The sequence below is a fragment of the Pseudorasbora parva genome, chromosome 22 (genome assembly GCF_024679245.1).
Source record: "Pseudorasbora parva isolate DD20220531a chromosome 22, ASM2467924v1, whole genome shotgun sequence".
Lineage (NCBI taxonomy): Eukaryota > Metazoa > Chordata > Actinopteri > Cypriniformes > Gobionidae > Pseudorasbora > Pseudorasbora parva.
Window position 1 is genome coordinate 39,551,517 of NC_090193.1, and position 26,477 is coordinate 39,577,993.

At 40.9% G+C, this 26,477-nt stretch overlaps 1 protein-coding gene across 3 annotated transcripts in view; it reads left to right on the top strand.

The window, feature by feature from the left end:
* The window catches only part of sptbn1 (spectrin, beta, non-erythrocytic 1), a 154,725-nt gene that overhangs the window by 107,155 nt on the left and 21,093 nt on the right, over window positions 1-26,477 (top strand). For all 3 annotated transcript variants that reach the window (XM_067431371.1, XM_067431372.1, XM_067431373.1), the window contains 13 exons: window positions 917-1,054; window positions 4,217-4,973; window positions 6,321-6,523; window positions 6,605-6,695; window positions 7,101-7,247; window positions 8,494-8,757; window positions 12,122-12,346; window positions 15,261-15,350; window positions 15,436-15,714; window positions 20,876-21,006; window positions 21,972-22,176; window positions 24,346-24,720; window positions 25,564-25,808. In XM_067431371.1, the coding sequence (XP_067287472.1) occupies window positions 917-1,054; window positions 4,217-4,973; window positions 6,321-6,523; window positions 6,605-6,695; window positions 7,101-7,247; window positions 8,494-8,757; window positions 12,122-12,346; window positions 15,261-15,350; window positions 15,436-15,714; window positions 20,876-21,006; window positions 21,972-22,176; window positions 24,346-24,720; window positions 25,564-25,808 (3,150 nt within the window). The remainder of the gene's footprint in view (window positions 1-916; window positions 1,055-4,216; window positions 4,974-6,320; window positions 6,524-6,604; window positions 6,696-7,100; window positions 7,248-8,493; window positions 8,758-12,121; window positions 12,347-15,260; window positions 15,351-15,435; window positions 15,715-20,875; window positions 21,007-21,971; window positions 22,177-24,345; window positions 24,721-25,563; window positions 25,809-26,477) is intronic.

Here is a 26,477-nt window from a genome sequence, read left to right on the forward strand (position 1 = left end):
AAGCTTGAATGAGTTTTAAAAGCTCAGGATTTTAAAAAGTTCAGTTTGAAAGTAACTAACATACAAAGTAAAAAATGAGCAGTTTTAAGTTTTGATTGTTTTAAAAGCTTGAGGTTTAAAAAAACGTGTGTTTGAAGTCATTTAAAAAATCTTGAATTTTGTAGCAGTTTTAAGTTTAAAATAGTTTTAAAATCTTGAAATGGTTTTAAGTTTAAAGAAGTTTAAAAAAATCTTGAATTTTGTAGCAGTTTTAAGTTTAAAATAGTTTTTTAAAAAGTTTAAGGTTATTTTTAAAATCTTTAATTTTGAAATGGTTTTAAGTTTGGAATAGTTTTAAAAGCTTGATGTTTGAAAAGTTAAGTTTCAAAGTAACTTTAACAGTATGAAACAGTTTTAAGTTTAAAATGGTTTTAAAATATTTTTAATTTTTTTTTTACGTTTGAAGTAATTTTAAAAGCTTGAAAGAGGTTTCATTTTAAAGTAGTTTAAAAATCTTAATATTTAAACAGTTTTAAGTTTGGAATAGTTTAAACAAAATTTTGAAATATTTTAAAGTAATTTTAAAAGTAGTTTAAAAAAAGCTTAAGAATATTAAGTTTGATATATTTTTAAAATCTTGAGTTTGGAGAAGTTTTAAAATCTTGAATTAAGTTAAGTAGTTTAAAAATTTTGAATTTTCAAGCATTTAAAGTTTAAAATAGTTTTAAAAGGCATGAGATTTTAAGAAGCTTTAAAGTTTGAAGCTATTTTAAGTTTAAAAGTGTTCGTTTGAAAAGCATAAAGCCGTTATAAAAGCTCAGTTTAAAGGTTTTAAGACCATGCAGTCTCTTAGACAGACAGATAATTCGACTGCTATTCGGTTGCTGATATAATACGCTGATGATGGTGTGATGGAAATGTTTTCATTACGTTCCAGGTTTGAGAGTCTGGAGCCTGAAATGAATAACCAGGCCTCACGTGTGGCCGTTGTCAATCAGATCGCCAGGCAGCTGATACACAACGGACACCCGAGCGACAAAGACATCAAAACCCAACAAGACAAGCTCAACACCAGGCAAGTCGTAGCATTTTGTGTTTCTGTGTGGAAAGCAGTACTAGTATAGCTGGTCACCAGTGCTTTGTCTGATAAAAATGCCATTGTTTTTAAAAAATGTATTCATTCTGTCGTTGTGTGGATGTAGTAAATCACCCACAGATGTAGCAGAAAACATTGGTCCTGTTTGCATTTTCTTCTGTCACTGGCCATAACTGAAATCAGCATTAGGCATAAATTAATGTCATGCATGTGAGCACATAGTTGTAACCTGACTCAGAGGAAGATAGGTTGCAGTTTTTATGGTGATTAAAGGATAATGCAAGACTTATTTGACTACTTCCAAATTAAAAATGATATAAAATCCACTATTTTTGGAGTTAGCCCTCCAAAATTAGTTTGAAACAAGTATTGGATTTCATTCAGCAAATATGATGCAGGGTGTAGGCAACACTGCAACAACAAAAAAGTTTCTCTATTAAAGAATTATCTTAAACCAACAGATTTACTTGACAAAAAAGGAAAAACAAGATTATTTTCTCACCCCACTGACTGATATTTCTTGCTTTAATCACAAACTGATAGTTTTTCTGTAAACTTGCCCCCCACCCCTGAAAATAGACATGAAAATACACTTAAATCCAAACTTAAATGGCTCTAATTCAAGAATGAATTGGAATATAAACCTCAGTTTGGTCTTGTTTGAAAGAAAACACTAATCACCCGATTATTGCTGGACTGAAAGTAATTTAAAAGTATAAAAAAGTTATGGAAGTTTAAATGAACTGTAAATGAAAAATACTGTACTAAATATTGTTTATTTTATATAGAGTATATATTTTACAAAAACAATTACTCTAAAATCCCTATAAAATCAAAGCCATATGTCTAACCAAGTTGTGGTCCAAATTTGAAGTTGATATCATAAAAATGTAAGAGATTTTGTAGTACCAAAAATAGCCACCGGGTGTCATCCACATTCCATTGATTGTTTTTTTTAATGCATTTTCCTGTAAATTTCTGTCCAAATATCACTTTCATCACAAAACAGTCACCAAATATGGAACCTTGAAACTCTGACCTTTCCGACGATATGTGTTTTGTCAAGATTAGAAAAGTTAAAGTTAGTTCAAATATTTAAAATAAATTGTGTAATATGAAACATGACACCGCCCACTAGGGGGAGGAGCCTGATAGAAGAAATTTGAGCACCGTTTCCATGGTAACGCAACGTCTGATTAATTATGCGTTCGTACGCTTTCGAATGAGACCTAATTTATGATGATTACTAAAAATATAGGATACGAAAAAAGGCCATCAAAAACAGTGCGCCAAGCGTCCCACCAGTGGAACGGTGAAAGTTAAAGGGTTAGTTCACCCAAAAAATGAAATTCATGTCATTAATGAATCTCTCCCTAATGTCGCTCCACACCCATAAGACCTCCGTTCATCTTCACACACAGTTTAAGATATTTTATATTTAGTCCGAGAGCGTATGCAAGTGTATGCACACTATACTGTCCATGTCCAGAAAGGGAATATAAACATCATCACAGTAGTCCATATGAGACATCAGTGGGTTAATTAGAGTCTCTTGAAGCATCCAAAATACATTTGGGTCCAAAAATAACAAAAACTACGACTTTATTCAGCATTGTCTTCTCTTCCGGGTTTGTGTTCAATCCTCAAATAAAGATTCAAACGGTTATGAATCACAGATTGATTCATGATTCGGAACGTGTGTCAAACTGCTGTAATCTCGTGACATTGGCGATCCGAATCATGAATTTTCGATGCTTGTCTTGCGGGTGTGGAACGACATTAGGGTGAGTCATTAATGACATAAATTTAATTTGTGGGTGAACTAACCCTTTAATTAGCCTGGCTCTGCCCTCCTACGTACTTCCGCTCAATTTTCATTTTCCTTCAGTACTACGTCTGAGACTGCTGTGCAGTTTTAGGTTTTCTCTGAACAAATTTTTACCGGTCCAATCAGCGAACAGAGGGAGTGGCTGAGAACGATGACGTTGATGTCGAGCGCTAGTTTGAGATGTAGTTCAGTAATGGCGGCGGAGAAAGATGCGAACGAAACCATTCATTGCATTGTGGCACCGCTGCCGAATATCCAGAAGTTAAAGCCGGAGCAATAACCGTCTTTGCTGGGGTTTGTTGGTGCCCATGATGTTGTAGCCCTCCAACAGGGTAAACTTCGGAAAAGTTTGATTTTCCAGATCGCTTCGTTAGTGATGAAGGAGTTGGCTGAAGCTATTCGGACGGTAAATGTTTCTCATGGGGTAGGAAGGTATTGCCATCATTTAAGTTACAGGGACTGGTCCGTTATTTTATTGCCGTCCGTCTCTCGTCACCCGTGTAAAAATCCCCGGCCGAGTTACCTAACGTTACTGCTTACTGACAAACGCACGGTCGTGTTGATGTAACAGCTGTCTGAATCCACGAGTTTTCAACAATATATCACTTAAAAATTCACTGTTTGTAATCATTTTTGACCTGCAGAACACCATACGGTTGCTTTGCTGTTATTAGGATGCATTTCTAGACCTGTATTTCCTTAAAATGCTGGCAAGTATTTAGAAGAGCAATATATTTCATCACCGCTCAAACAAATTAAAATAAAAGCACTTAAACATTTGAATTGGTCCGTTATTTATAGCAGCATTTATTATCATACCAAGCATATGACATTTTATTTACAGCATACAATGATGTTACGGACCACGTGAGCGCCGCGTCCCAGATCACAAAACTCTCCCGTCCACCGTGACGTGAATAAATCACAATCCGAATGCACGAGTTTTAGGTTTTATCCTATAGTTTTATTACTGAGGTGGCCTGCACATGTGCACTTTTATTTTGTCGGATTTCCATGAGTGAAACAGGCGAAGGGCGCATGACATACGTCACGAGTCACGACCAAACGTTAGCGATTGGTTATGGCAGATCCAGAGTGGCTCAGGGCAGATCCAATAGTTTTAAACCTCAACAGAGTGCCCGCCTTCGCGGAAATAAACCCTTGTCAATGGAGAGTGACCAGACTCTATGACCAAATGAAATGTACGAGAGTCTGGTAAAACCAGGCTACCCTTTAATGGGTTAAGATGAATATTCAGATATTTGTAGTATTGCAGTGCATTAGTTTAAATACAGTCTGATGCTCATCCACAGGTGGAGTCAGTTCCGTGACCTGGTGGACCAGAAGAAAGAGTCCCTAAACTCCGCCTTGGGCGTTCAGAACTACCACCTTGATTGTAACGAGACCAAATCCTGGATCCGTGAGAAGACAAAAGTCATCGAGTCCACCCAGGAGCTGGGCAACGACCTGACGGGCGTAATGGCCCTGCAACGCAAACTCACCGGCATGGAGCGCGATCTGGCCGCCATTGAAGCCAAATTGGGCGACCTGCGCGGCGAAGCGGATCGATTGGCCGGCGAACATCCCGACCAGGCCAAAGCCATCACAGGACGGCTGGCGGAAATCACCGCCGTCTGGGAGGAGATGAAAGATACACTACAAAACCGTGAGGCGTCTCTCGGGGAAGCCAGCAAACTCCAACAGTTCCTCCGCGAGCTGGACGACTTCCAATCCTGGCTGTCCCGCACGCAGACGGCCATCGCCTCCGAGGACATGCCCAACACGCTAGCAGAGGCGGAGAAGCTTCTAGCCCAGCACGAAGGCATCAAGAACGAGATTAATAACTACGAAGAAGACTACCAGAAGATGAGAGACATGGGTGAGATGGTGACGCAGGGCCAGACGGATGCTCAGTACATGTTCCTGAGGCAGCGGCTCCAGGCTCTCGACACCGGCTGGAACGAGCTGCACAAGATGTGGGAGAACCGGCAGAACCTTCTGTCCCAGTCTCACGCCTACCAGATCTTCCTCAGAGACACCAAACAGGCCGAGGCCTTCCTCAACAACCAGGTGATTATCTATCTATCTATCTATCTATCTATCTATCTATCTATCTATCTATCTATCTATCTATCTATCTATCTATCTATCTATCTATCTATCTATCTGTCTGTCTGTCTGTCTGTCTGTCTGTCTGTCTGTCTGTCTGTCGTTCCTTCTATCATTCATTCTATCCATCTAACTATCGTTCGTTTGTTCTATCTATCTATCTATCTATCTATCTATCTATCTATCTATCTATCTATCTATCTATCTATCTATCTATCTATCTATCTATCTATCTATCTATCTATCTACCTACCTACCTACAACTCAACGTCCATCCATCTAACTTTCTATCCATCCATCCATCATCCATCCATCTGACTCTTTCTGTCCATCCATCCATCCATCCATCCATCCATCCATCCATCCATCCATCCATCCATCCATCCATCCATCCATCCATCCAACTCTCTTCCATCCATCCCTCAAACTCTCTTTCTGTCCTTCTCTCCATCCATCCATCTAACGCTCGTTCCATCCATCCATCCATCCATCCATCCATCCATTCATCATCCATCCATCTGACTCTTTCTGTCCATCCATCCATCCATCCATCCATCCATCCATCCATCCATCCATCCAATTCTCTTCCATTCATCCATCCATCCCTCAAACTCTCTTTCTGTCCTTCTCTCCATCCATCCATCTAACGCTCGTTCCATCCATCCATCCATCCATCCATCCATCCATCCATCCATCCATCCATCCATCCATCCATCCATCCATCCATCCATCCATCCATCCATCCATCTATCCATCTAACTCTCCATCCATCTAACTCACCATCCATTCTTCTATCCATCCAACTGTCTTATCTATCATTCGATCGTTTGTTCTATCTATCTATCTATCTATCTATCTATCTATCTATCTATCTATCTATCTATCTATCTATCTATCTATCTATCTATCTATCTATCTATCTATCTATCTGTCTGTCTGTCTGTCTGTCTGTCTGTCTGTCTGTCTGTCTATCTATCGTTCATTTGTTATATCATTAGTTCTATTCATCTATTTATCTATCTATCATTCGTTCATTCTATCTATCTATCTATCTATCTATCTATCTATCTATCTATCTATCTATCTATCTATCTATCTATCTATCTATCTATCTATCTATCTATCTATCTATCGTTCTATATCGTTCTATCATTCTATCGTTCTTTCTATCATTCTATTGTTCTATCTGTCATTATATTTGTCCTTCTGCCTAAAACTACTTCAAACTTGTATGTCAAACTCCACCAGGCTTTCTCAAGCCACCATCAGCGTTTGTCTTGACCTTAGCTCTGTTGTGTCTTCCTGTAGGAGTATGTTCTGGCCCACACCGAGATGCCCACCACTCTGGAAGGGGCGGAAGGCGCCATTAAGAAACAGGAGGACTTCATGACCACCATGGACGCAAATGAAGACAAGATCAACAGTGTGGTGGAGGCCGGTAGGAGACTAGCCAGCGACGGAAACATCAATGCCGACCGCATCCAGGAGAGAGCATCCTCCATCGATGACCGGTAACTGGACATTAAGTGCCTTAAAGCGAATAGAAATAATAGATAAAAGGGTAGAATTGACCTTCAAACTTTAACCTGCAGGCATAAGAAGAACCGTGAGGCGGCCGTGGAGCTGCTCATGAGGTTGAAGGACAACAGAGACCTGCAGAAGTTCTTGCAGGACTGCCAGGAGGTGAGCTGAAATATAAGACAAAGCCCAGAGAAATACGTCTTAACTAAACCAACTCCAACCTACTTTACCCACTTTAGAAGACTGGCAATTTATGGAGAAGATGGAGGGAATGTGTGGACCCAGAGAATTAGTAATTATATAAAAGATGTCATCACATATAATTGTTATATGTACATATATGTGTGTGTGTGTGTGTGTGTGTGTGTGTGTGTGTGTGTGTGTGTGTGTGTGTGTGTGTGTGTGTGTGTGTGTGTTTTCCCTTCTGTGGTAATTTGGGTTCTGTTGCCATAACTTTCATTTTTAAATTTATAGGAAGTCAGCTGGATTAAATGCATTCTATATGACTCCTATAAACCAAAACAAGGTTAGAAATACATCCTAACTTGACTTTTTTTTACATCCTAGCTGTCCCTGTGGATCAATGAGAAGATGTTGACGGCACAGGACATGTCCTACGATGAAGCTCGAAACCTGCACAGCAAATGGCTCAAACATCAGGCCTTCATGGCCGAACTGCAGTCCAACAAAGAATGGCTGGACAAAATCGAGAAGGTCAGTTATTAATGCATTTCATTTATCATCACTCGTTACATAGGAATGGCTGTCTAGAACCGGTTCAACATTTCCCAGAACCGGTGATTTAAATAAGAAAAGCACATTTCTGTTTCCGCTTATCGCTTCCTGTGTGCACATTTTAATGTTTTTTACCATTCAAGCTCAAAATATTTGTGTACTGTTTTCTGTGCTACACACACACACACGAATTTGTGCACACGAATGGCCTCTCATAGTGAATAGTGCGTGATAATGAGTTCTTGTCCTCAACTTTTTGTACAGCACACGAATGGACACACACACACACAAATATATCAAAATATTCTTGTAAACACAGTTGGTTATGTCTTGAGACACTTGAGAAGAAAAGATGTAAACGGTGTGTGTAACAGTGTATTGGATCCGTGCGGCTCTTAAAGTGACAGTGGCAGTATTTCCTGATGCGTCTCTATGATAATGTTAATCAAACAAAAGACAATGAGAAAATCCTCTCGCTTTTCTAGACAGAATCACTTTTGTAACTATATTAGTGCTATATTAATAAAATATAGGCTTTAGTAATGTATAGCCTATATAATATTAATAAAATGCAGTGTTATTTTACATTTGATTACAGTTTCTGCACGTGAATACCAATCGTATATGTGTTCAATTGTATTTATTTGTGCACTTACTAATGTTTTTTTGTTCTTTTTTTAATTACTGAGTGTTTAGTTGTCTTTAATGATGCTTGATATGTATATTAGTTGGTATTTTAAACCATAATTTCCCAGCCTGTGGATGTTTGCTCATGTTTTCGACTTCAATTAAATGTTTTACAATAAGACTTAGAATAAATATGAATGATAAATGTTTTTTTACCTTATTGGAATCTAAAATAGGAATAGATAAGAACAGTCAGAATCATTAAAATTAAAACGATACCCAACCCGAATATTGTGCAATTGTAATTGAACCGACACAACGTTTCCAACCCTAATGTTACATCCTTAAATGTGCCGATTTTTTTGCCATGTTAAAATGGGTTTGTGTGTTTACCTCACAAAGCCTCACAAAATATATATATCCAAGCATCTCTTTCTTCTTAAGAAAATAAAATGAGTAATTAAGTGCTTTACTAGAAAAAATCCTTATTCATGCCTTGAAAACATTACACACCTCTTCCATATTGATGCATTTTGCAGTGCAAAGTATTGTGTGTTAATATTCAAAGTAATTATCGTGTGTGTGTGTGTGTTTGCAGGAAGGGAAGCAGCTGGTCTCGGAGAAGCCGGAGACAGACGCTGTAGTGAAGGAGAAATTGGCGGCGCTGCAGAAGATGTGGACCGAACTGGAAACCACAACTCAGACTAAAGCCCAGTGTCTGTTTGACGCCAACAAGGCCGAACTCTTCACGCAGAGCTGCGCCGACCTGGACAAATGGCTGGTGGGCCTGGAGGGTCAGATCCAATCAGACGACTACGGCAAAGACCTGACCAGTGTTAACATCCTGCTCAAGAAACAACAGGTTTGAGATGATCAGAGCTGGCAGATGTTTGTTCTTGTGCTAAAGTAGGGGTCTCAAACTTGCAGGGGTGATATTTTCTGGCCCATGTTTTCAAAGTTTAGTGTTAGTGCGGCCTGCGCATTGTTCTGAGAAGCACATTTTTGCGGAGTCGTTGCATGTGCCACGCTTGCTGCCTCACTTCGTGTGTGTGTGTGTGTGTGTGTGTGTGTGTGAGAGAGAGAGAGAGTTAGCTCGGCCCTCCCTCATGCAGTATAATTGCTTTGACATCGCGTGATTGACAGGAACAGAATTTGAGGCTGATCCATAGGGCTGATCTGACTGTCGAAACTAATGTGGTCTAACAGTGCTCAGATGGCCAATCAGAATAAAGTAGGTGGGGTTCGTTCACAGTCTTCACACACACACACACAGAGATGAGCACATCAATCTATTGCTTAAAGCCGTTGCGGAGAGAGACTATTCTTTCCAGTGAAATCAAAAAATAAAATGCACTCACACAAATGGACACAAAATGCAACGTGTCTGTCCATACTCTTAATATACAATCATTGATGAACATTTTTGACTTTAATGAAGAAGAAGAAAAACTATATGAGAGCGGATTCGAAATTCTGAACCTTTGAGACGGTTATTCTACCACCAGACCACTGGGCAACTCGAATATTAACAGCGGATCTACAGTACGTATTTAATCACTCATGTGAAGAATCTTGGGACTAATAATATATTTGACGCAAATTAATGCAAATATTGTTTGCAAATAGTCCCAAAAAGATTATTTCCCAACTAGAATTTCGTTCACTGTTCTGTTTGACTTGGTTACGGCCTTGCTTTGAATTAGTTTATTATTAAAAAAAAAAAAAAAAAATGCATTATTTAATTATTACATAATCATTTCAATTCTATAGGCTATATTTAAAAAAAAAATAGAGTAGGCGAGAGAACCCTATGTTCATGAAGAACAGTTTATGTTCAGAACCAAAGTTCAAATTCAGAAGAACAGTTCATGTTGAAGAACTGTTAATAATAAAGATTGAGAAGATTGGATCAGTTGTGCTCTTTTTTTTGCTTTTGTGGAAAACTGACCCAGCCTGACCCAGAGTCCACCTCCACCGGCCCCCAGGTAAAATGAGTTTGAGACCCCCTTGTTAAAGGGTTGCTACACCGATTAGCATTAAAGGGTTAGTTCACCCAAAAATGTAAATTGTGTGATTAATTCCTCCTGTGGTTGGACACCCGTCAGACCTCCGTTCATCTTCACACACAGATGAAGATATTAGTGTTGAAATCCGATGGCTCAGAAAGGCCTTCATTGACACCAATGTCATTTCCTCTCTCAAGACCCATAAAGGCACTAAAGACGTCGTTACAAAGCCCATCTCACTACAGCGGCTCGACAATCATTTATGAAGAGGCCAGAATAGTTTCTGTGCACAAGAAAACCTAAATAACGACTTATATAGTGATGGGCGATTTCAAAACAAAGATTCGAACGGTTATGAATCAGAGAATCGATTCGTGATTCAGATCGCCTGTAAAAACTGCTGAAATCACGTGACTTTGGCGATCTGATTGGCAAAACTTTGATTTGAAATCGGCCCATTGGTGTCTGTTACGACCCTTCTTTGACTGGTAACAATCTACGGGATTGGAGGAGGGGAACATTTTAAACCCAGTTCTGAATAATGTCTGCGATGACCACTGTGTGTGTATTGAGGAAACGAGACCACGCAAATAACTTCATAAAGAATAATTTAATTAATATTAAACCCAATAATAATAACCACAAATAAATAAACCCACTATAAAGATAAAGAAAAACAAAAACATACATATATGATCTGGGGAGACCCAAGGAAAAAATAGATTGTGCCAAAGAAAATAATATAATCGAAAGAGTCTCACTACATTGTTTCAAACTAATCCTAAACTAAGAATGGAAATAAAAGAAAAAGTCTTCAGTGTCTATGACGCCTTAAAGGGTTACTTCAGCGATTAGCATATGGCTTTGTATCAGTAGAAACCCTGGAGTATATTCAAATGATTGTGCTCCCCCGCCTCATATCCCCCTGAGACGAGAGATTTATGCATTTCTTTTCTGGAGAAATTCCTCCTATGACGCAAATTGACGATATTTGCATCATCGGAGGAATGTTAAGCCAAAGGCTAAAGACTACAGCCAGCAGAGGGAGCCATTTCCTCATGTTTTGAACCCACACATGAGGGATGGAGATCACACTCACAGCTCAGCTCGGCTCAGGCACTCATTTAAACAGAGCTATAGTGAGAAATGTAAGTCTTTTAACTTCTCAAATGAATTTCTATGAAAGTTAAGCTTCCAAAGGCATGAACTGAAGTGCGGCAGACTGAACTCGCGTTGTGAATGTATGCTGCGAGTGTAGTCGCGATTACCTCAGCTCTCATCACGAGAGCTCATCAGCTCGTTTATCTGACTCCTGCAGTCAGTGCTCAGTGCTGTGAGACTCACGCGGCGACTCGATCATTATAATGAACACACACGTGCAGTATTTAATTGTAGTGTCTTCTCCAACTCAGTCACAGTAATCCAGTAGCGGTGGCTTTGGGAATGGCGTCACAGGGCAGCGAAGCATTCTGGGAATTGTAGTTTTTCATCCACATGAGACAAAAATACATTTTCTGTCTTTTCTCAGTCTAGAAGGCACCAAATTAAAAAATAATTTCACATTTCTACTACATTAATGACCCAGTTTAAATACAGATTCATCTTCCCAGCGCTGAAGTACCCCTTTAAACTTCCCTACCGTAGCGGCCAAACAAAAAAACAGGGTGTGGGACAATCCCACTAACCAAGTGTGTCTAAACAATCAACCTTAACCTGTGTGTGCCTATGTATGTCATGTGACATCTTACCTAGCCCCTTGTCTCTATCCAGATTGAACTGCTCTTGAAATGAAGGCCTTTCTGAGCCATCGGATTTTAACACTAATATCTTCATCTGTTTGTGAAGATGAACGGAGGTCTGATGGGATTATTGACAGAATATTTTTTGGGGGTAAACTAACCCTTTAAGCTTTGTTTTAGTAGAAACCCGGTAGTTTATTCGAATGACTGTATTACCCCCCCATAACGCCCTGAGACGAGAGATTTCTGCATTTTATTCCTGGAAAAAAGCCTAAGATGATGCGATTATCATTTAGCGTCATCGGAGGCTTTTTTTACCCAGAGGCTAGAGACTACAGCCGGTAGTAGGACCTTTGTTCTGCATATTAATGATTTAAATAAGGAATTGTGTGTGTTCGTTCCTGGAAGAATCGCAAGACTACAATGGAGGCGTTTATATCCTGAAGGATGAGACTAACTCCTCTGTGCTTTGTTGTTCCAGATGTTGGAGAACCAGGTGGAGGTGCGTCAGAGGGAGGTGGAGGAGCTTCAGTCTCAAGCTCATGTGCTGAGACAGGAAGGGAAGGACACGGATGAGGTCGATGGACGCCGGGTGGAGGTGGAGCAGAAGTTCAAGGAGCTGCTGGACCCGCTGTTGAAAAGGAAAAACTTCCTCATGGCCTCTCGCGAGATCCACCAGTTTAACCGCGACGTGGAGGATGAGATTGTACGTTTGCCGTTTGAGTGTTTATCTGCTTGTATGTGTACTAGGGCTGTGCAATTTATTGAAATATCGCAAAGGTACATATCGCAACGACATGCAATATCTGAATGATTTTAATAGGCTACTTCAACATTGTGAAAAGTGTCCGTGTTAGCTCTACGTATAGCAGAGAATAGACTGGGCACACGACTGTCACTTATGGTCAGGCCCACACGGAATCGGTGGAATTTTTTTGTGATTTCTGCGGAATGGTTTTAAATGTGTTAAAAAGATCTAAAAATATTAGAACTCAAAGCATTACAAATAAAATATTAAATATTCACTTCTTAACTTTTATTTAAGGTTTACAATACAAATACAAATAGAATGTTAAAGGTGCACTATGTAGTATTTTTGCAGTAAAATATCCAAAGACCACTAGGCCAGTGTTATATATTTTGTTCAGTTGAGTTCTTACAATATCCCAGAAGTTTCCAACTATTTGTAAATTGTGAGAAAATTGCTATTTTAACTGAGGACCGGGACGTGTCAGCACAGCGTTTGAGCGAGTCGTCTGTCAATCGCGTCATATCTGCGTTACCCTCGGTTTTATTTAAAACACACTTAAATGTATCTAATATGATAAACAGAGCTGCTTTACCTTATAATCATGACGGGAAAAGAGGAAATACTGCAGGCTTCCGGCGACTGTGTCCCGTCCCGTCATAATAAAAGTCCCGCTGCTCGCGAGCCGTGTGTGTGTGTAACAATCGCTCCAGCGGCCGTGCTCAGCTCCTCAACACTCGGTCCTGCTCTGGTTCACTACAGTAACGTTAATAACCAATCGCTCCAGCAGCCGTGCTCAGCTCCTCAACACTCAGTCCTGCTCTGCTTTACTACAGTAACGTTAATAACCAATCGCTCCAGCGGCCGTGCTCAGCTCCTCAACACTCGCTCCTGCTCTGCTTTACACTACAGTAACGTTAATAACCAATCGCTCCAGCGGCCGTGCTCAGCTCCGCTTCACTACAGTAACTTTAATAACCGCATCCATCAACGTGATTTCTGCCCGAGTCCTATTCTCCACCGGCTGTGAGGTGAAGACCACATGTCCCAAGATACTGCGCTCACACTTGGCTTCATCAAACTACGCCTTTGTTTAGAATAGGCGCCCTCCAGTGGACGGAAAGTTGCATAGTGCACCTTTAAAGCTGCACTATGTAGTATTTTTGCAGTAAAATATCCAAAAACCACTAGGCCAGTGTTATATATTTCGTTTAGTTGAGTACCTACAATATCCCAGATGTTTCCAACTATTTGTAAATTGTGAGAAAATTGCTATTTTAACTAAGGACAGGGACGTTGCAGCATTGCATTTGAGGGAGTCGCCTGTCAATCACGTCATATCTACGTTACCCTCGATTTCGGCTTTTATTTGGCAGGAGCGCTTTACTCTTAGCAGTGTGAACAAGTGAACGCACGGAGTAAAGTCATAACATCATTTTAAACACACTTAAATGTATCTAATATGATAAACAGAGCTCCATTACCTCAAAATCATAACCGGAAGAGCGGATCTGTGCAGGCGCCCGGCAAATGAGTCCCGTCCCGTCATAATAAAAGTCCCGGTATTCGCAAGGCGGGTATTTGTTTAACAATCGCTCCAGCGGCCGTGCTCAGGTCCATAACACTCGGTCCTGCTCTGCTTTAAACTACAGTAACGTTAATAACCGCATGCATGAACGTGATTTCTGCCCGAGTCCTATTTTCCACCGGCTGTGATGAGAAGACCACATCTCCCAAGATGCTGCGCTCACACTTTGCGTCATCAAACTACGCATTTGTTTTGCATAGGCGCCCTCCAGTGGACAAAAGCTGCATAGTGCACCTTTAATGTTTAATGTGTTTTTTTTTAACAAAGCTTAGATCTCTCTTATTGCCGGCTACATCCACTAAAAGATGGAGAAAATATTGATTTATCAATATTTTTTTTTTAGTGAGAGAGTGATATCTTAAAATGTCTAAAATAAAATTGACCTCGGAGGAGTTAAGGAAAAGTCACTTGTCTGCAAAAAGTACTTATTTATATCTATTAAAATGTGTTAATTTATTTGCTCTATTGTTGAATGAAATGAAATTGTTTATTTATTGAATTGTCTACAATAAAATTGGTGGATGTAGGCTGCAATAAGAGAGATCAAGCTTTGTTAAACATTATACATCAACATTCTATATGGATTTGTATTGTAAACCTTAAATAAAAGTTAAGAAGTGAATATTTTATATTTTTTTTATAAAGCTTTAAGATCCAAAATTTGAAGATCTTTTTAACACATTTAAAACCATTCCACAGACTCCGTGTGACTCTGCTTATGGGACTTGCTTGATGTTAAAAAGAGTTATTAAAAGCAATAATTTGCGAAAAACAATAACTTGCAGTCTCGTGCTGTCTGACACACACACACACACACATTACACACGTAATGGATTGTACAAACTGTATTTTCTATCCCCCTACGCTGCCCCTAAACCGTCACAGGAATCATTCTGCATTTTTACTTTCTCAAAAAAAAACTCCTTCTGTGTGATTTATAAGAAGTTTTCCTCATGGGGACCTAAACATTTCCCCACAAGGAATTCAGATATTGCCATCTTTGTAGGGACATTTTGTTTTTAACGAAGGGATTACACAAACACACACACACACACACCGAAAAGTGAACGACACTGCTGGTCACTTTCAGAAGTTGCTTTCTTTTCCCAGAAAGAATGTGAAACACAAATGGTTTAATTCTCAGTTTAATTAAAAAATATATATAATTTAAATAGATTTTACACACTTACGCATATCGAATATCGCATTATTTAACAAGATATTGCATATCGTATTTTTCTTCAATATCGCACAGCCCTAGTGTAACGGATCGTTTCTCCACAGCTTTGGGTCGAGGAGAGGATGGCTCTTGCTACGTCAACAGACCATGGCAACAATTTACAGACTGTTCAGCTACTCATCAAGAAGAACCAGGTAATGTGTTTAGGCTTAACAAACAAGCACAGATTGAAATAGCAATTCAACACACACTTTACAGCTGCTGTACATCTATCCACAGACATTACAGAAGGAGATCCAGGGCCATCAGCCTCGCTGTGACGACATATTCGAGCGCAGCCAGAGCATCCTGAAGGCTGATAGCCCTAATGTGGAGTCGATCCGAGCCCGTCTGTCCGACCTGCAGCAGTTATGGAGCCTAATCATCCAGGAGACGGAGAAGCGCCACTCCAGACTCGAGGAGGCCCATAAGGCCCAGCAATACTACTTCGATGCGGCTGAAGCTGAAGCCTGGATGAGCGAGCAGGAGCTCTACATGATGTCTGAAGAGAAGGCCAAGGTTTGTGCAATGTTCATGTTCATGTTCCTGTGAATGTAACATTATAAGTGTGTGTCCACAGGGGTGTAGCCATCTTTTCAGAAGTGAGAGGAACAGAAATGTCGTTATACCATTTTTTTTGGACCGATAACCACTATAATATTTTTTCTCCTTTATTATATGCCAATTTTATATTTGATTAAGTCTCCATAGATTTCATGCAATGTAATTATGCGCTGCATTTATTTAGTTAAAAATGCAGTAAAAAACTTAATACAGTGTAATATTCCTCCAGTGTAGCTCATCTGTTCTCTGTGTGAATATATAGTAAAGTGTGATTTATTCCTGTGATCAAAGCTGAATTTATCATCATTACTCCAGTCTTCAGAGTCACATGACCCTTCACTAATCACTCTCAGATGAGGATCTGATGATCAGCACACATTTATGATTATTATCAGTGTTGAAAACAGTTTTGCTGCTCATGGTGCTGCTTATTTTTTTTAACCTTTTAAACATTTGTGGTTAAAAAAAAAAGAAGAGAGAAATTAATACTTTTATTGATCAGACATGCATTAAATTGATCACAAGTGATATTTTTAATATTTCAAAAGATAATAATTTATATAATAAATGCAAATAAATGCTGTCCATTGACCTTTCTATCATCAAAGAATCCTGAAAAATAAAATGTATCATGGTTTCCAAAACATTTTTAAGCAGCACTACAGTTTTCAACACAGATAATAATCATAAATGTTTCTTGATTATAAAATCCTCATATGAGAGTGATTAGTGAAGGATCATGTGACACTGAAGACTGGAGTAATGATAAATTCTAGAATCACAGGAATAAATTACACTTTACTATATATTCAAATAGAAAAAAGCTGTTTTAAGTTGTAATAAAATTTCACAATATTACTGCTTTAAAGGGTTAGTTCACCCAAAAATGAAAATTATATCATTAATGACTCACCCTCATGTCGTTGGACACCCGTAAGACCTTCGTTCATCTTCAGAACACAAATGAAGATATTTTAGTGTAAAGCTGAGAAAGGCTTCAGATAGGCCTCCATTGGCATTCAGTCCATTCCCACTCACAAGACCCATAAAGGCCCTAAACACATCGACACACAGCCCATCTCACCACAGCGGCTGTACAATCATTTTACAATGCGACGAAAATAGTTATTGTGCACACAAAAATCAAAATAACGATATAATCCACCAAATTATTGACATGTATTTGATGCATGCGCGAGAATATGCCGCAGCGCCGCCGTTCGAATCATAGCGAATACACGACCCGGAAGAGGAGGAGCGCGCTATCGTCTGAGTTCACGTCCGAGACCGACACGGAAGACAATATCTCGGCAGATAAAGTCATTATTTTGATTTTTTTTTTGCACACAAAAACTGTTCTCGCCGCTTGGTACAATTATTGTACAGCCACTGTAGTGAGATGGGCTTTGTATCTGCCAAGAAGTCTTTAGTGCCTTTATGGGTCTTGTGAGTGGGAATGGACTGAATGCCAATGGAGGCCTATCTGAAGCCTTTCTCAGCTTTACACTAAAATATCTTCATTTGTGTTCCGAAGATGAACGAAGGTCTTACAGGTGTCCAACGACATGAGGGGGAGTAATTAATGATATAATTTTCATTTTTGGGTGAACTAACCCTTTAACTGTATTTTTTATTAAATAAATGCAGCCTTGGTAAGCAGAAGATACTAAACATTAAAGGGGGGGTGAAACACTCAGTTTCAGTCAATCTCATGTCAATCTTGAGTACCTATAGAGTAGTATTGCATCCTTCATATCTCCGAAAAGTCTTTAGTTTTATCATATTTATAAAAGAAATATGGGCTGTACCGAGTCTTTCCGGAAAAAACCGAGCGCCTGGAGGCGTATCGTGTGGGCGGAGCTAAAGAATGATGAGCGCGCAAAGCGGTGACGTCCTCAAGCGTGGAGAAACCCATCGCTATCTCAGCTAATACAGATAATGATCCACAATCAAATCTGAGGCTGAAATAAATTGAACAGGAGAAACGGCAACATCAGGATGTCCGTCTCTGTGGTATGTACTGTATTTAGGGGCCTTTGTGTGCAGTTTATGAGGACATGATTCGGTTTATGGACTATTGTATGTGACTAGACCTTAGAGGTAGCAAGCAAAACGGTTTTGCACGTCAGAGTCAGAATAGTGTAACGTTATACAGAACAACAATGGAGTAACCGTTAGCGCATTAGAATGACGAAGCACGCGATCGTATCGTTTACTGATGTTTACTCATGCGACGGTAGCCAATAGCAGAGACATTTGAAGTTGATTTACTCACCGGCATCTTCCAAAGCAGGACCGCTCTGTCAAAAACACACTTCTTTGGTATGATTTGGCGAAGTCCTGTGACAGCAGTGACCGTGGAAATCCACTTTGCGACGCGACTGAAGCGATGCCTTGAAGCTTCCCGTCATTTCTGTGTTCAAATCGGTTCAAATGCAGCGCTGCCTTCCCAGAATGCTGTGCTGAAGCGTTGAAGTCGCTCGACGTCACCCATAGGAATAAAGTGGAGCGCGCCGCGACATAAGTGTTCACGGACGACTGGATCTGCACCTGAGAGAGTGTTTATGGGCGTGCATTTCCTCTCTCTCCCTCTAGTCACGCGCGCGCGCACCCTACCGGGAGAAGAGCCCATACGGCCCATACAAGGACCTTCCGCTCTATTTAACGTCAAGTAGACCCATACTCGAAAAAAACTCGCCGAAACTTGTGAGAAACCAGAAGGAGTATTTTTAACACAGAAATACTCCATCAAATGTCCAACATTAGTTTTTGAAACTTTGTCTATGTTTAGGATGGGAATCCAAGTCTTTAACAGTGTAAAGCTCAGTATGCATGAAACAGCATTTCACCGCCCCTTTAAAAAAAGCTGCATTATTCATATGATACTTTATTGTCAATAAATAAATAGCCTACATTGAGATGGCTTGAAAAACACATGAAGCATTGTCGTCACGTTTCATCACTAATAACGATTGTTTTCCTTCAGCTGCAGCTCCAGCGTGACAGCATTGCTTCTATGAATCCGTTTTTGGGCTTTGTGCGAGCGCCCTCCTCATATTTAGATTCGAATAAAATGGCAGGTCATGCATAGATAATTTTTTGTCCCTGAATTTAAATCTTGATGTATTCACATTGGTTTCTATGTAAATACACTTCCCCGTGACCTCAAGAAGTGCGCTATCAACCGAGATTAGAGAAAGCTGTTTTTAGCGTCCCTGTTAACTTGCCCGCCGCTGCGTAGGGAACGCCGCCTTAAATCCCGCTCGGAGCGGGTCGACTAGGATCGGGGAGACCCAGTAAAAGTGCGGGGGACGAAAATACATTTTATTAAAAGTGAGGCGGACACGTCCCTCCCGTCCCCCGCGTAATCTACGCCCAAGTGTGTACATTTCCTTAACTCTTTCCCTGCCAAACACAGAATTTTTCGTTATTTGTGAAAAAACTTTCCCACATAATTTTCTGTGTTTGCACTGTCAGATGCTAGGGGGCGCTATTAAACATTTTTTTTTACGTTTTAAAGAAGTGGGTACGCTTTTTATTTTGATATATTGTATGCTCAGATATTCATAAAACTAAATATTCTGTGGACTATTACATTTTTGTGAAAATGGTCAAAAACCATTGCTGGCAACTTTTTTTTTTTTTACGCTGGCAGGGAAAGAGTTAATGTTAAAGTGCATTAAGCATATTTAAGGCAAACCCATTTTTTCAGTGGTCAATTGCTTCCATAACTTGTCTTTTTTTAGAGCCATAACTTGACTTTTATTTTAAAATTGCTGAAACTAACATTAATTCTAATTCATTGATGTTTATATTAATCTGATTTGCTGATTTGATTCTGAATATTAAAGGCACAGTATGTAATTTTTCCTCTTCAAAACAAAGCGTGTCTTAACTCTTGATTGGGCGGAGCTTTTATTCTTCCGCAAGCGCTTTGCTTCTTCCGCTTCTTCCGCTCGTGTTTGTGGGGTGGGGGGTGGGGGGGTGCAGCGCTGTTTATCATATCACACACATCTAAGTGTGTTAAAGTGATGTTATAATGCTACTCTCTACGCTACTATGCTCACACTGCAGTGATCGAGATCATATTAGGCGGTAAAACACGGCATTCTGTGCGGTAAATCAACAACACCAGATTTAAACAATAAGACTAACTGTGTTGAGCTGGAGAACAATCATTAGTTTCTGTCCATCAATGATCCAAACAGTGTCTAATAAAACACATCAGATATTAATGTCATTGATAGGCGGTCTGTGTCCTGGTAGATTTCTCTGGATTTAAACATTCTTGGAAACATTTGGGATAATGTATGTAAGCACAAGTCAACTAAATATATAACACTGTTCTAGTGGTCTTTGGATATTTAATCTAAAAATCTCACATATGGTGCCTTTAATCTTATTTGAACTCTAAAACTGACTTGCATTCTGAATCTTTTTCTAAATATGATTCTGACTTGAATATTTCTCTGATTTAGACCATAGACCGTAAAAAAATATGGACGACTCGACATCATCCGTTTCCGCTTGGCAGATTTGAAGCTTTCAGGCGGCCTGCACGGCGCGGACATCTTGGGACCGAGTCTGCGCAGTAGAGCGCAGGAAGTAGAGCAGGAAGTACAGCTGCGATATCAAAAGGCCACCCACACTCTCGCGGATGCAGAACAATTAATTATGTTGGTGTGAAATAAACAGTAATGGAAATGTAGAAATTAAAGCTAAAGCTCCAATCTGCTCCAAAAAAATTCGAAAAAAGTCCGTTAGTGCCTCAGTGACAACTTCACTCAGAGAAGCCGTCAGTCTCAGCTGTCAATCATGACGTCACACACACCGTTTTTATAGCATCAGATAACTAACTAAAACTAAACTTATTTTAAAAACGAACACTTGAAATGAAATCATCGTGATGATAACTGCCTTCAGTGACATAAACTAACTTTGGGGAAAACAGAGGGGCGACTATACTGGGACCGGTCACCGGGGGGCGATCGAGGCGCGAAAACTTCAGTTTCTGAGAGGGAGACTGCAGGCTTGATTTTTAGACTCTGACTCTAAAATCTGGATTTGATATTTCGTATGGTCTTTTTATGAAGTGTTGCCTCGTTGTTGTTCTCAGGATGAGCAGAGTTCAGTGGCCATGCTGAAGAAACACCAGATCTTGGAGCAGGCGGTGGAGGATTATGCTGAGACTGTGCACCAACTGTCCAAGACGAGCCGAGGCCTGGTGGCAGCCAACCACCCGGAGAGGTACAGAGACGAAAAACTATAGATGGAGGGATGGATGGATGAAACGATGGATGGATGGATGCATGGAATGATGGATGAAACGATGGATGGATCGATGAAACGATGGAAAAAATGATGAATGGATGGATGGACGCATGGATGGATGGAATGATGGATGGATGGATGGATGCATGGATGAAATGATGGATGGAATGATGGATGGATGGATGGATGGATGGATGGATGGATGGATGCATGGATGAAACGATAGATGGATGGAATGATGGATGCATGGAATGATGGAGGAAACAATGGATGGATGGATGGATGGATGGAAGAAATGATGGATGGATGGATGGATGGATGGATGCATGGATGAAATGATGGATGGAATGATGGATGGATGGATGGATGGAATGATGGATGGATGGAATGATGGATGCATGGATGGATGCATGGATGAAATGATGGATGGATGGATGGATGGATGGATGCATGGATGGATGGATGGATGGATGGATGCATGGATGAAACGATAGATGGATGGAATGATGGATGCATGGAATGATGGAGGAAACAATGGATGGATGGATGGATGGATGGAAGAAATGATGGATGGATGGATGGATGGATGGATGGATGGATGGATGGATGGATGGATGGAATGATGGAGGAAACAATGGATGGATGGAAGAAATGATGGATGGATGGATGCATGGAATGATGGATAGAATGATGGATGGATGCATGGAATGATGGATGAAACGATGGATGGATGGATGGATGGATGGATGGATGGATGGATGGATGGATGGATGGAACGATGGATAGATGATTGAATGGATGGTTGGATGGAATGATGAATGGAACGATGGATAGATAGATGGATACAACAACAGATCTTGAAATTAACCTGTGTGTGTGTGTGTGTGTGTGTGTGTGTGTGTGTGTGTGTGTGTGTGTGTGTGTGTGTGTGTGCGCCGCAGCGAGAGGATCGGCATGCGTCAGTCACAGGTGGATAAGCTGTATGCTGGACTGAAGGACCTGTCAGAGGAGAGGAGGGGTAAACTGGAGGAGAGGTTCCGGCTCTTCCAGCTGAACCGTGAGGTGGATGATCTGGAGCAGTGGATCGCGGAGAGAGAGGTGGTGGCTGGATCTCACGAGCTCGGACAAGACTACGAGCACGTCACCGTGAGTCCAAAAACACAACTCTAGCACCACTTTGTCCACCTCTTCTGTCCTATAACTACGGCTCTCAAAATTAATGCGTTAATAATTAATTTTAACAGCACTTATTTTATTAACGCGTGATTAACGCAGCACACATTTTCTGTTTGATTCGTGACGTAGCCCTTAGTTGGAGAAATTGAGATCAGCCATAGACGTAAAGGATGCAGCTGCAAACATTAATAGGGAAAGAAAAGGGTTAACATTAACATTAATATTACTATTCTAAATCAAAAGTGCAGTTATAGTCTACATAAGCTACCATATTTTCTGCTTAACTAGTCTACATAAGATACCATATTTTCTGCTTTCATTCCAGCTCTTAAAGGGCCGCACTATATTCCAGCTCTTACAGGGGCGGCACTATATTCCAGCTCTTAAAGGGGCCGCACTATATTTCAGCTCTTAAAGGGGCCGCACTATATTCCAGCTCTTACAGGGGCGGCACTATATTCCAGCTCTTAAAGGGGCCGCACTATATTCCAGCTCTTAAAGGGGCCGCACTATATTCCAGCTCTTAAAGGGGCCGCACTATATTCCAGCTCTTAAAGGGGCCGCACTATATTCCAGCTCTTAAAGGGCCGCACTATATTCCAGCTCTTAAAGGGGCCGCACTATATTCCAGCTCTTAAAGGGGCCGCACTATATTCCAGCTCTTAAAGGGCCACACTATATTCCAGCTCTTAAAGGGGCCGCACTATATTCCAGCTCTTAAAGGGCCGCACTATATTCCAGCTCTTACAGGGGCCGCACTATATTCCAGCTCTTACAGGGGCGGCACTATATTCCAGCTCTTAAAGGGGCCGCACTATATTCCAGCTCTTACAGGGGCGGCACTATATTCCAGCTCTTAAAGGGGCCGCACTATATTTCAGCTCTTAAAGGGGCCGCACTATATTCCAGCTCTTACAGGGGCGGCACTATATTCCAGCTCTTACAGGGGCGGCACTATATTCCAGCTCTTACAGGGGCCGCACTATATTCCAGCTCTTAAAGGGGCCGCACTATATTCCAGCTCTTAAAGGGGCCGCACTATATTCCAGCTCTTAAAGGGGCCGCACTATATTCCAGCTCTTAAAGGGCCGCACTATATTCCAGCTCTTAAAGGGGCCGCACTATATTCCAGCTCTTAAAGGGGCCGCACTATATTCCAGCTCTTAAAGGGCCACACTATATTCCAGCTCTTAAAGGGGCCGCACTATATTCCAGCTCTTAAAGGGCCGCACTATATTCCAGCTCTTAAAGGGGTGGCACTATATTCCAGCTCTTACAGGGGCGGCACTATATTCCAGCTCTTAAAGGGGCTGCACTATATTCCAGCTCTTAAAGGGCCGCACTATATTCCAGCTCTTAAAGGGGCCGCACTATATTCCAGCTCTTAAAGGGGCCGCACTATATTCCAGCTCTTAAAGGGGCCGCACTATATTTCAGCTCTTAAAGGGGCCGCACTATATTTCAGCTCTTAAAGGGGCCGCACTATATTCCAGCTCTTAAAGGGGCCGCATTATATTACAGCTCTTAAAGGGGCCGCACTATATTCCAGCTCTTAAAGGGGCCGCACTATATTACAGCTCTTAAAGGGGCAGCACTATATTACAGCTCTTAAAGGGGCAGCACTATATTCCAGCTCTTAAAGGGGCCGCACTATATTCCAGCTCTTAAAGGGGCCGCACTATATTCCAGCTGTTAAAGGGGCAGCACTATATTCCAGCTTGTCATAGGAATTGTGTCCTGTTCTGAACTAAACTGCCAGTGTGTAAACTCCCTTTATTTATATTCTTAAAATAAGAGAAATCACTGCTTATTCTGAATTTTTAAGCTTAGACTTAAGAGACATGAACAAGTTCTTAGAAAAACATCTGTGACCTTTTTGATACATTTCTAGTCTTCATGCTCTGAGTATGGTTTCACTAATAATTAATGTACATTTGCATAAAGCATGCATAATTGTCCATACCCATGTTGATTAGCATATTAAAAACTTTACGGTACACTTAAAACTGATAAAAATGTGCGATTAAGTTGCGATTAATCGTGAGTTAACTCATGACAATAATGCGATTAATCACAATAAAATATTTTAACCGATTGACAGCCATACTTATAACACGTTTGTTTTCCGCTCTACTACAGATGCTGCAGGAACGCTTCCGTGAGTTTGCTCGGGACACCGGAAATATCGGTCAGGAGCGCGTGGACGGAGTGAACCGTATGGCGGACGAGCTGATCAACGCTGGCCATACCGACGCCGCTACTGTGGCCGAATGGAAGGACGGTCTGAACGAGGCCTGGGCTGATCTGCTGGAGCTCATCGACACACGCACGCAGATTCTCGCCGCATCCTACGAGCTGCACAAATTCTACCACGATGCCAAGGAGATCCTGGGCCGCATTCTGGACAAGCATAAGAAGCTTCCGGAAGAGCTCGGCCGAGACCAGAACACGGTGGAAACCTTGCAGAGGATGCACACCACATTTGAGCATGACATCCAAGCTCTTGGGACGCAGGTGCGTCGGTCAGATACAAAAACACACACAGATATTAAAGGGTTAGTTCACCCAAAAATGAAATGTCTGTCATTAACTCCTCTCCCTAATGTCGCTCCACACCCGTAAGACCTCCGTTCATCTTCACACACAGTTTAAGATATTTTATATTTAGTCCGAGAGCGTATGCAAGTGTATGCACACTATACTGTCCATGTCCAGAAAGGGAATAAAAACATCATCACAGTAGTCCATATGAGACATCAGTGGGTAAACTGCTGAAATCACGTGACACTGGCGATGCGAATCATTGATCGATTCACTGATTCATAACCGTTTGAATCTTTATTTGAGGATTGAACATAAAATAATATTTTTAGCTGACTCCAAGTGTTTCGGATCGCCAATGTCACGTGATTTCAGCAGTTTGACACATCGTGAATCAATACGCTGAATTATAACCGTTTGAATCTTTATTTGAGGATTGAGAACAAACCCAGAAGAGAAGCCAATGCTGAATAAAGTCGTAGTTTTTGTTATTTTTGGACCCAAATGTATTTTGGATGCTTCAAGAGACTCTAATTAACCCACTGATGTCTCATATGGACTACTGTGATGATGTTTTTATTCCCTTTCTGGACATGGACAGTATAGTGTGCATACACTTGCATACGCTTTTGGACTAAATATAAAATATCTTAAACTGTGTGTGAAGATGCACGGGTGTGGAACAACATTAGGGAGAGGAGTTAATGACATAAATTTCATTTTTGGCTGAACTAACCCTTTAAGTACACCTCGGGAAAATACTGAGGTCTTCACGAGGTGTTTTTGACTCTCTGCTGCCCCCTCTGGTGTCCTCAGGTCAGGCAGCTGCAGGAAGATGCGGTGCGCTTGCAGTCAGCATATGCTGGAGATAAAGCCGACGATATCCAGAGGCGTGAGGGTGAAGTTTTGGAGGCCTGGAGGAGTCTTCTGGAGGCCTGTGAGGGCCGAAGGGCCAGATTGCTGGACACCGGGGACAAGTTCCGCTTCTTCAGTATGGTGCGCGATCTCATGCTCTGGATGGAGGACGTCATCCGCCTTATCGAGACTCAGGAGAAGCCTAGGTGTGTGTGCCTTACATGTCAATCACTGTAAGAGTGTGTTTAAAGGGTTAGTTCACCCAAAAATGTAAATTCTGTCATTAATTCCTCATGTCGTTGGACAGCCGTCAGACCTCCGTTCATCTTCACACACAGATGAAGATATTAGTGTTGAAATCCGATGGCTCAGAAAGGCCTTCATTGACACCAATGTCACTTCCTCTCTCAAGACCCATAAAGGCACTAAAGACGTCGCTACAAAGCCCATCTCACTACAGCGGCTCTACAATCATTTATCAAGAGGCCAGAATAGAGTTAGTGCGCAAAAAACTAAATAACGACTTATATAGTGATGGGCCGATTTCAAAACAAAGATTCGAACCGTAATGAATCAGTGAAGCGATTCATGATTTGGATCACCAAAGTCTCGTGATTTCAGCAGTTTGACACGCGATTCAAATCATGATCCGGTCATCACCTAAAATTTTGCAGATAACCGATTGTTCCACCAATCAGCGATCACGTTTACATGCACGTCAGTAAGCTGATAACTCACAGATATCAGCTTATTGAAATAATCAGTTTTCTCCATTTACATACCAGTAAACCACGTTTACATCACTTTATTAATAAACCGGGTTATTTCCTTGTAGTGTCGTCAAAAATAATAATGTCCGTATCTGGCTCTGAGTA